Below are 11,660 nucleotides of genomic sequence, written 5' to 3' on the forward strand. Positions count from 1 at the left end.
GTTATAGGCTAATTTTTTTTTTTTTTTCCTTACTGTATTCTAAAATCACCTAAAATTTATAATCAAATCTCACCAAATACCAAAACCCAAATCTCAAAAAATTTGTCAAAATATCAAAATCTCCCAAAATTACAATCAAATCTCCCAAAATTCTAAAATTTTAAAATCCCAACAAATCTCCTAAAATATCAAATTCAATACACCCCCTTGAGTTTTTCTCTCTCAAATATTTGGAGAGAGTTAAGAGAGAGAAAACTAGCTACTATTTACACGAGTTTTTTACAAAAGAAAAAAAAATGACTTAGGGAGAAATCCTTCTAATGACATCTCGTCGTTTTTCAAATATCGTAATAAACACCACGCCGTTTCACTTGTTATAAGGAAAAAAAGGAAGTCAGATGAAAGAACCCTGCACTTGCTTATATTATATAAACCGCTTTCATCCCTTTTACTTTTTTTCCCTAGGCAAAAAAAAAAAAAAACAACAAACACACTTTTGCAAATTCATTCATCGATTCAAATTCAAAACCTCTCATCTCTCTCTCTCTCTCTCTCTCTCTCTCTCTCTGGTTCGAATAGCTCACCGTCGCATCGTCATCGCAGATCTGTATTTGTCGGAGTTGATTTTCCCTTCGGAGGTATCAGATCTCGTCGATCTTCTCTAGTTGCTACTGTATTTTGGGTTTCTCATCTCTTTGATATTGGGAAACGAAGAGTTGAGAACGATGGAGAATCTGATCTCTCTGGTTAACAAGATACAGAGAGCTTGCACGGCTCTCGGAGACCATGGTGACTCCAGCGCTCTACCTACTCTTTGGGAGTCCTTGCCTGCGATTGCCGTTGTTGGTGGTCAGGTTTGCATCTAGATCTCCCTCCCTTCCTTCCGTTATATGCTTGAAGATCTATATGTTGAGTTGGGGAATTCGAGTTAAAACTTCGTTGTTTTTGCCTGTCAACATCTCGGATCGTGAGGAATTAGAGTTGAATAGCTTGTATTATGTAATAGCTTTGCGAGCAATTGGTATTGAGGAATGTGGACTAGGCTTTGACTTCGATATTCTCAGTCAATTAAATCATTTAAGCTACGATTGCGTTGATTTTTTTTCTTTTTTTTTTCTTTTAAAAATAATTTTAGCAAGTATACTTTGATAAACCTATGCGGCCTTAAGTTTGTGTTGTTGTTTTGACAGAGCTCAGGGAAGTCTTCAGTCCTGGAGAGCATCGTGGGAAAGGACTTTTTACCCCGTGGATCTGGTAATCACACCGTTGACACCTCTTTCATAGTGATAAATTGAAATTGCTTATTCCGTTAGTCATGAAAATATGCATTTGCGGGAACTGTTTGTAGGTATTGTTACTCGAAGGCCCCTTGTCTTGCAGTTGCAAAAGATTGATGATGGAACCCGGGAGTATGCAGAGTTTCTTCACCTCCCGAGGAAAAGATTTACTGATTTTGGTGGGTTCCGGTTGTCTCATTTGCGTTTCAAGTCTCACCTTCTCCTCTATTGCATATTTCATTGATTATTTCTTACTCTAATCACCTCTCTAGCTGCTGTGAGGAAGGAGATCCAAGATGAGACTGACAGAGAGACTGGACGCAGCAAGTCTATTTCTAGTGTTCCCATTCAGCTTAGCATATACTCTCCCAATGGTTAGGACCACTCAAAATCTCTTCCTAATTGTATTTGCTTTTAATTTTCATGACATTTCATTCTCTAATTTTTTTATCCTCTTTGCTATGTTTGCAGTTGTCAACTTGACACTGATAGATCTTCCAGGGCTTACAAAAGTTGCTGTTGGTAAGTTACATTAAGTGTTATCCGTTCTTCAACAGAAGTTTAGGTCTATTTCTCTATCGCTGGAGCATGGGGCAGTAGACTTTATTCTCAACCATACATAGCATGACACACAAATTTCTTTTGGTTGATGTAGACGGACAATCTGAAAGTATAGTGAAGGACATTGAAAACATGGTTAGGGACTACATTGAAAAGGTAACTGGAAATCCTTACTTCTAGACCCTTTAATGTTTTTGCCGACAGCTATCACCAGTTTAAATTAGGTTTGGTAATATATAAGTACTCGCTATATTGTTTTTGTTTCCGTATAGCAAATGAGTTGACAATATTCTGTTTTTTGTTTAATCAAAATTCCTTACAGCCCAACTGCATCATTTTGGCTATTTCACCTGCAAACCAAGATCTTGCTACCTCAGATGCAATTAAAATTTCCCGTGAGGTTGATCCATCGGGTGAGCATTTTACAAACCACTTAGTTTTCCACGAAAGAGACCCAACACATTATGCTGCCACCCGATGTCTCTTATACTCTTTGTGATCTTTACAGGGGAGAGAACATTTGGTGTCTTGACAAAGATTGATCTTATGGACAAGGGGACTGATGCAGTGGAAGTAAGTTGAATTCCCGGTTTATTATATAGTTGTACTGGAGCTGAAGTTACTGTGAATACAAATGCGCTGGAAATGCAGAATGATATATTTTTGTAATTAGTCTATGATATGATGTTGGACTTACGACATACTAATTAGTATCATAATACATATGTTTACTCATTAATGTTTAATGTGTGCCCTGTTACTTGCTTAATGATATTTTTTGCTCAGATTCTGGAAGGGAGATCTTTTAAACTTAAATATCCATGGGTTGGTGTGGTCAACCGTTCCCAAGCAGATATTAACAAGAATGTCGACATGATTGCGGCTCGAAAAAGAGAGAGGGAATACTTTTCCAATACTACCGAGTATAGGCACCTTGCTCATAAAATGGGTTCCGAGCATTTGGCAAAGATGCTCTCCAAGGTAAATGCTTTCACGAGGATAGGTTTAGATCTCTTCACCATGGTCTTTATAATAAGTAAGCTGCCTTCTGAAATTTGTTAGGACTGGTAAATAGGAGTATCAAGTCAAGTGTTTTCACAACAGTCCTAATTTTCTTTGTAGCCGAGATAGGTAGAAAATATATACAAGTGTCACAAGAACCTACTAGGAAACTAGGAAGTTTGGCTCTCCATATATTGATCATTAGCTCTGAGACTAACTGCAACTTTTTTTGTTATTGCACAGCATCTCGAACATGTGATCAAATCGAGAATTCCAAGCATTCAGTCTAATATTAACAAGACAGTATTACAGCTGGAAACTGAGCTAAGTCGCCTTGGAAAGCCTATTGCAGCTGATGCAGGGGTAAGATTGTGTATTCTTTTGTCTTCGATTGTATCGTTAGTTACTATGATTTACCTACTGTTTTGGTTCAGGGGAAATTGTACTCAATAATGGAGATATGTCGGCTTTTTGATCAAATATTCAAGGAACATCTTGATGGAGTGTACGTTTTTACTCTTGTATCAAATTGATTAATGCCGCAAATGTTTAAGATTAAACCCTGAGTTGTAATAGCATCTGAGTTTTTATTCGAATCTTGACCAAACTGAAACAACAAAAGAATATTGTAATTATGAGCCTATGGTTGATTACGCAGGCGTGCTGGTGGTGAAAAGGTGTATAACGTGTTTGATAACCAGCTTCCTGCGGCTCTGAAGAGACTCCAGTTTGACAAACAGCTAGCGATGGACAACATCCGGAAGCTGGTCACTGAGGCTGATGGTTACCAGCCTCACTTGATTGCTCCAGAGCAAGGTTACCGTCGCCTCATTGAGTCTTCTATTGTCTCCATCAGAGGCCCTGCTGAAGCATCTGTTGACACCGTATGAACTCTTTACTTATATCTCTCTATACAAAATGCATCAAAAACCGAATAAATGAAAACAATAAGCGTCTTTCCTGTTTGGTTTATTTTCCTATGGTTTAAATATTAGGTTCATGCCATCCTGAAGGATCTGGTTCACAAGTCTGTGAATGAGACTGTGGTACGTTCTTTTCTATATATATCTCCAACAACTTAGTACTCTTGTACACTGTTATAGACGGTTTGAACATGTGCAGGAGCTAAAGCAATACCCAGCTCTGAGAGTGGAGGTGACAAACGCGGCCATTGAGTCGCTGGATAAAATGCGGGAAGGAAGCAAGAAAGCAACACTACAGCTGGTTGACATGGAGTGCAGTTACCTCACTGTTGATTTCTTCAGGAAACTTCCCCAGGATGTTGAGAAGGGTGGTAACCCCACACACTCCATTTTTGACCGCTACAATGATTCCTATCTCAGACGAATCGGTAAGGTTAAACCATATAAATATGTAATTATCTGGTGCGGTATATATTACTATATCTCACACACCTTTCACATTTGGCGACAGGATCCAATGTTTTGTCTTACGTGAATATGGTCTGTGCTGGCCTGCGGAATTCAATCCCTAAGTCCATCGTCTACTGCCAAGTCAGAGAAGCCAAGCGCAGCCTCCTCGACCATTTCTTTGCCGAGCTCGGTACCATGGATGTAAGTTCTTTCTTACCTTTGTCTTAACATAAAGAAATGTATTTCGGGTAAACACCGAGTGAACAAAGCTGGTAAATTCCAACAGATGAAGAGGCTCTCGTCGCTATTGAACGAAGATCCAGCAATCATGGAGAGACGCAGTGCCATCTCTAAGCGGCTGGAGTTGTACCGAGCTGCCCAATCTGAGATCGACGCTGTCGCTTGGTCCAAGTGAAGCCAGCATCACATACTGTCTGTTTTACTCGGTTCTGGTCAGTGTGGCTCAGACCCGGAACAGGAATAGGTTCTGTAATTTTTATAAGATGATCTTCCCGATACCTACTGCAGTATCGCTTTATAACATCACAATGTTTGCCCTGCCTCTTTGTTTTTTATCCATGACCCGATATGTTATGTAGATCGTTTTATGAAGTCCACTCTGTTTTTTGTCCATTCCCGGATGCCGATATGCTTGAGCTTGGCATGTCGATATTGTTTGTTATGTATTATTTGGTGTGATAACTTTTCCTTTGCCGGGAATCTTGGTTCGAAGCAAATAATTGCGTTTACTACAGTAGTATCTGGGTAGAAACTCAAAAAATGCTATCAAACTGTTGATGTAAAACCTAAAAAGAATAAAGAAAGAAATTACAAAAATATGCGTAAAATAAAATATTGCTTTCACTTGTGGATATAAACTCTTTGCACAAGGAGTCGAGGATCTCTAACTTTTTGTAGCTTGTACATGTCTTAATGTCTTCACCATTAGTCATTTTTTTTCAACAAGAAGCTAATGGTGGTGAAGCGGCCATGCGTGGAGAAGCGGCCATGCGTGGAGGCATCTGCGAGTTCGGTTATGAAGAAATGCGTTTGGTCTAGTGTTCAAAAACTGTGGCTTTCTTGAAATATGTGGCTTGAATATCATGACTTGTGTGTAGGAATGGGGATGTTTTGTAGACTTTGATGAAAGATTGTAAGGAGGAGATGTAAATGGAAGCTTTTTGGCCTCTACAATGGATATGAAACACATTGGTGTAAGACTGTAAAGTCGGTTTAACATTTTAGAGTGAAAACATTTTCGGCCTCTACAATATAATGGATACTTTTACGGACTGTGTGTAAGACTGTAAAGTGATACGCCCTCCTTGTTGGATAAGCTTTGCAGCTTGAAGCCCAAGATATCATTAACAAGTCAGTTAGTGACAAGATATGCTAAAAGGAAAAGTTCTAATTACATTAGGACTAAGAAAAAGAAGTTTTCTATTCATGTTAGTAAAGGAATTCTAGTTCTATAATTATGGTTGTTGAGTTGTGACAATCATACAAGAGAGAAGTTTTCTATTCATGTTAGGATTAGTAAAGGAGTTCTAGTTCTATAATTATGGTTGTTGAGTTGTGACAATCATACAAGAGAGATTAGAGAGCTTTGTGTGTTTAGTTTTGAGAGAGATATTTTCTAAACACTAATAAAGAGAATTATTCTTTATACACAAAGCTAAGTTTATATTATAATATTTGGTATCAAAGCATCAAGTCGAGCTGTGGATTCGGTCTTAAATGATGGGAGAAATCACAGCCATTTCATCACGTTCAAAGGAGTTGGACAAAGCTGTCTCTATTCAATGTCCTCTACTTACCTCCACAAATTACACATTATGGTCTATAAGGATGAAGATCATGCTGCAGATTCATAAAGTTTGGGAAACAATCGAACCAGGTTCACCCGACCCTGATAACCTGACAAGAACGATGTTGCCATAGCACTATTATTCCAATCTATTCAGAAGCTCTTATATTGCAAGTTGGTGATTTGGCTTCGCCGAAAGATACTTGGAATTCAATCAAGTCAAGGAATCTAGGAGTGGTTCGTGTCAAGGAGGCATGGTTACAGACTCTCATGTCTGAATTTGAGAAGCTAGGGATGGCGGATTCAGACAAGGTCGATAAATTTGTGGGAAAGTTATCCGAGATAGCAACAAAGGCAGCATCACTTGGAGAATCAATTGAAGAACCTAAGCTGGTGAAAAAGTTCCTAAACGATAGTCTACCTAGAAGAAATTTTATTCATCTTGTTGCTTCTCTCGAGCAAGTATTGGATCTCAAAACTATAAGCTTTGAAGACATAGTAGGAAGACTCAAGGCCTATGAAGAAAGAAGACTTGGCGAAGACAAGCAGGAGGATAAGCCACGTAGATTAATGTTCTCTAGCTCCGAACAACAGACGAGTTATAATACTAGTTATAACAACTTTCGAGGCAGAGGATACGGAAGAGGAGGAAGAGGTTATAGAGGAAGAGGCAGAGGCAGGGGTATATACAATTAACAAGAACGATCCGACTATTACACTAATCAGAATCCAAGGCAAGAGAAGAAAGAGAAATTAAATGTTTGTTCCCGATGTGACAAAACTGGTCATTATGCTTCAGCATGCCTAGAGAGAGTACAAAAGCTGCAGGAATCAAACAAGATTAAGATAGAGGAGACAGAGACAACTGACTAAAGTCTCTATATGCATGAAATTGTATTCTTAAACGAAGACAAACTCATACCAAATACTACAACAAAGAAGATGGTATGTGGTATCTTGACAATGGGGTGACTAATCATATGACTGGACTCAAGGAGTATTTCTCAGAGCTTAATGAGAACATAAGAGGAAAAGTGAAGTTTGGAGATGGATCATGTGTGGAGATAGAAGGGAATGATCTATTCTGTTTGAAAGCAAGAATGGTGAACAAATTCGTGTTTCAGACATTTACTATATCCCTGCACTTAAGAGCAATATTGTAACGCCCCCAAATCATTCTAGGGTTAAACCGTCCCAAACCGGCCCGGTTGCGTCACTTGGGAATAATCAACAACGATCCGGCCGAGGACCTAAAACACATTCCAGTTGAGCCACCCACAATAGGTTGCCATCAACCGTAACTCGTACACGAATATAAAACCGGATACTTTATTAACTTAATAAATATTTGACAAAGTTTAACAAAAGATAAATAAAGTTTATGGCCAGGCCTAATGCCAAAAAGATTATACATAATTTATCTTTACAATAATACATACTTTAACTTTACACAAGGCATAAAAACTATCTTCGGGCTCCTATCATCCAACACGCCCTCTAATTTCCCCACTACTGGTTACATGCAGGAGAGAGTTCTATCGTAAGTAATCTAAGATTACTTAGTGAGTCTCAAGAGTCCTGCAAACGTTAGTTTCTCCATCCCAACCCCAAATCACAAGGAAACACACAACAAGTAAGCAAGCAAGCAAGCAATCACACAACAAGCAAGCAAGCAAAGGTTACATGCAGGAGCACGTAACCTCCTCAACAACAACAACAACAAGCAAAACAAGCAAAATAAGTTTTTTACAAGTTTTACTAGGGCCCATATATTTCGCCTTCCTTTTCCTCACACTTTTATCCTTGCCTTGCAGCCACAAAGGCACGCAATCAGTATAAAACACCAAATACCCCGTCGGGTAAGCATCAGTCCTGGTAGCGAGCCAGACCTAGCTCTTCACCACGACATACATAGGCAGGATGCCTGCCGCAACGGAACTCAGGGAAGGACGGACATATCTCTCTTAGAGCGCTTCTAGCCGTTCGGAATCCCATCAACAAACGCCACGCACTAAGACAACAATTCAAGGTTGTTGGTTTATGACCTTAAAGAATCATAAACCTAAACAAAAACAACACACAACAACACATGCAACAAAACCACCAAGCGGATCCCATTACGCTTGGGAGTTTTCCTTGCATCACGTCAATCAAGCGGATCCCATCACACTTGAGACAGCACGTAATGCATCAACCAAGCGGATCCCATAAACGCTTGATATCTAGCATGCAACACATCCATCAAGTGGAAATCCCATTTCAACACTTGAGGACCAACATGCAATGCATCAACCAAGCGAAAATCACATTTCCAACTTGATATCTAGCATGCAACACATCAATCAAGTGGAAGTCCCACTTCAACGCTTGAGATAAACTAGGGGATTCCTCACATGCATAAATCCACCAAGCGGATCCCATCAACGCTTTGGATTTATCATGCAACACATCAATCAAGTGGGAAATCCCATTTCCACACTTGAGATCAAACATGCAATGCATCAATCAAGCGGAAATCCCATTTCCAACTTAATGTCTAGCATGCAACACATCAATTAAGCGGAAGTCCCACTTCAACGCTTGAGATAAACTATGGAATCCCCCCAACTACACACATGCAAAACTTCAAGAAAACTAAAAAGAAATCAGGAAGAATACAACTACATGCACATGCAAGTCTACCCTAGCTTGGATCTACCACACCAAGCTAGATCAACGAAAATGCACCATGAAACTCACAGATTTCTGCAGATCTTCAACTTCTGCAACCCAATCTTCCCCTTGCTTCAACCTCTCTTCACGGAGATGAATCTCTCTCAACTCTCTCTTCTCACACTTAGAAGAAAAACCTCTCTTTTCTCTTCTCTAACTCTCCTCAACAGCCACTAGGCGTCTCTCTCTCTTTTCTCTCCAAGTGAGAAAATGAGAGGCTATTTATAGAGGGAGTGGGCGGCGCATGCATGCCACACGCATGGGTTAGGTGTCATCTTCACATTACTTTTCTCACACTTGGCAAAAATGAAGGAGTGAGGTGTCACTCTCTCATTGCTCCTTGCATGCATGAGTTGGAAATATTCCCTCCAACTAACAAAATCGAGTGGCATATGCTCCTCCACTATCTTCTTCTTCTCACCACACAAATGGAATATTCTCCTCCACTATCTCCAAGAGATAAATCGAGTGTGGAGGAATATTCTTCTCCACTTACTCTTTCGCAATTAAATAATTGCTAGTGGAGTCTCCACTGATTAATTAAATAATAATTAATTTGTCTCTATCTCTATCCACTAACTCCCCTTACTAAAATATTATTTTACCGGGTTATTTCTCAGCAGTTCTTCTCTGCTTCCAATCTTTTCTCTTTTGATCCCTTCCCGGATTAATTCCTTACGAAAATTTTAACCCGGAGTGAGGGTCATTACAAATATCCTAAGTCTAGGAAAGGCTACTGAAGTAAGATGTGATGTACAAATGAGACGTCACTACTTGACAGTTCATGATCCAAGCGAGAGACTTTTGGTGAAAGTAATGCGATCATCACACTGACTGTACAAGATTAATCTCAAGATTGGAAGACCAATCTGTCAACAGTAATAGTTAGAGGAGAACACATGGAAGTGGCATGCAAGGTTGGGACATATAAGTTTTAAAACAATCAAATAAATGTCTCAACAGAGGATGGTTCAGGGTTTGGCAGAAGTAATAGAAGAGAAAACGTTGTGTTAATCTTGCTTAATAGGCAAACAAGTGCGTCAAGCCTTCCCAAAACCAACATCATATCGTGCGTCTGAGCCATTAGGACTTCTCCACGCTGACCTATACGGACCAATATCGCCAGCTACTCTTGCTCAGAACAAAATATATGTTATTGTAGATGATTTCTCAAGATACATGCGGGCTATCTTACAAAAGGAGAAGAGTGAAGCATTTGAAAGGTTCAAGGGGTTCAAGTGTGTTATGGAGAAAGAACATAACATTGATGGAGATAACGCGAAGCATGCTTAAAGCTATGAGAGTAGCGAATTACCTTTGGGTGGAAGGAGTACGTCATGCCACATATGTGATTAATCGAGTGCCTACAAAAGTACTTGATAACATGACAACATACGAGTTTCTACGAGGAAGAAAACCAAACATTGATCATCTGAGAGTGTTTGGATGGGTAGCTTACTCTAAGATTGACGCTGTGAATCTTAAAAAGCTTGATGATAGGTCACAGACCTTAGTACACCTTGGAATTGAGCCTGGTTCCAAAACTTATCGGTTGTACAATCTTACTACACAGGGACTTGAAGTAATTCGTGATGTTGTGTTTGATGAAACAACAAAGTGGAGCTGGAATGAAGTTTCAGATGGATCAAGGAGAGATCCAGGGATGTTTCACATGAGATGGGAATAGATTGAAGATGTTGGAGAAGGTTCTGTAGCAAGTGTAACACCCACGAACCGGAATACCGATTTAGGGGGCGTATCGATCGATGGAGGCTGTACATTGATCGATGCATAGTTTGTTTTGTGCGGAACGACTAAAGTAAAACGCGTGTTTAGCTGCTTTTTTGGGTTTGGAAACCTAAGGGGTCGAGTATTTAAGCCAAACTCGATGCCACCTTCTCTATTTTTTAGTCAGATTGTTGTTCTTGAAAGTGAGAAAAGGAGAAGAATGTTTTCTTTGAGGTTTTGTGAGTTTTTGTTGCCGTTCTTGAGAATTTTCTTCTGTGGGAGTGAAGATCCCTGATTGAGGACGTGTTGGGGGATTGTTGTGGCGTGTTTTCGTGCTTGTAGAGTCAGATCTGCCATTCTCAAGGTAACTGCATGACCATGGCTTATCTGAGTTCTTTGTGTTTCTCTATGATTTAGGGATTGTTTTCTTTGTTTATGATAGTTTTCGTGTTTTCCTATGACTGGTTTTGGTTGTGGTTGTGTTCATGGTTTATTTGTGATGATGGAGGAAGATTCTCGGTGTAGACGGCGTTCAAGAATTGATGCTAGGGCAACTGCATTGATCGATGCAGGAAGTGCATCGGTCGACGCAGTCGTGAGGATTCACGAACAATCGAGGTGATGCATCGGTCGATGCAAGGGGTGCATCAGTCGATGCGAGGGGAGCATCGGTCGACGCATCTACGGATTTGGAAAATTGCATCGGTCGTTGCAAGGTGTGCATTGGTCGATGCGAGGCACAATGCATCGATCGATGTAGGGGGAGTTACATCGGTCGACACAAGGCGTGTGTTGGTCGACACAAGGCGTGTGTCGGTCGATACAATCCTCAACCGACGATGTTGTTTGGTTGAATATGTTTTATTGTGATTGTTGCTTGTGCTACCAAGTTTTATTTCTTGTGTGTATAGCCTAGTAGATGAGAGGATTGCCTCACTAAGTATTTCTAGTAATATGATGTGTCTGTATTTTATAGGTTTTAAACCATAGTTTTTACATCTGTTTTGAGTCTTTTAATAAGTTAAAGTGTGTTTCTAGAGTCTTTTTAGTGTATTGTGAGTCTGTACAGGTTATAGGTTACTTTGGAAGGAAACTGAGTGTTTTGGGGATGACAACTTGCATCTGGAGCCAATTTGGTTAAGACTGATCAGACTAGCAAGCAGATGGAGCAAACATAGAAAAAGCACCCAGGATCGACCG

At 39.9% G+C, this 11,660-nt stretch overlaps 1 protein-coding gene across 1 annotated transcript; it reads left to right on the top strand.

Annotated features, from left to right (window-relative positions):
- The first annotated feature begins 406 nt into the window (after window positions 1-406).
- On the top strand, window positions 407-4,846 carry LOC104729775 (phragmoplastin DRP1A). The gene is made up of 16 exons (XM_087477920.1): window positions 407-854; window positions 1,191-1,254; window positions 1,349-1,456; window positions 1,550-1,651; window positions 1,749-1,799; window positions 1,933-1,994; window positions 2,161-2,251; window positions 2,347-2,411; window positions 2,625-2,819; window positions 3,084-3,203; window positions 3,275-3,345; window positions 3,499-3,724; window positions 3,836-3,886; window positions 3,963-4,191; window positions 4,275-4,414; window positions 4,500-4,846. The coding sequence occupies exons 1-16, from the start codon at window positions 726-728 to the stop codon at window positions 4,626-4,628; spliced, it is 1,833 nt and encodes a 610-aa protein (XP_087334046.1). The 5' UTR covers window positions 407-725; the 3' UTR covers window positions 4,629-4,846.
- Window positions 4,847-11,660: the final 6,814 nt, after the last annotated feature.

Source organism: Camelina sativa, chromosome 12 (genome assembly GCF_030686135.1).
Source record: "Camelina sativa cultivar CO46 ecotype springtype chromosome 12, ASM3068613v1".
NCBI lineage: Eukaryota > Viridiplantae > Streptophyta > Magnoliopsida > Brassicales > Brassicaceae > Camelina > Camelina sativa.

What these genes read in the sequence shown, in the direction of transcription:
- LOC104729775 (XM_087477920.1), top strand. Translation starts at nt 726, where the DNA reads ATGGAGAATCTGATCTCTCTGGTTAACAAGATACAGAGAGCTTGCACG. An exon ending in GCTTACAAAAGTTGCTGTTG is followed by an intron (nt 1,800 to 1,932) that starts GTAAGTTACATT and finishes TGGTTGATGTAG; the next exon opens with ACGGACAATCTGAAAGTATA. An exon ending in TTCCTATCTCAGACGAATCG is followed by an intron (nt 4,192 to 4,274) that starts GTAAGGTTAAAC and finishes ATTTGGCGACAG; the next exon opens with GATCCAATGTTTTGTCTTAC.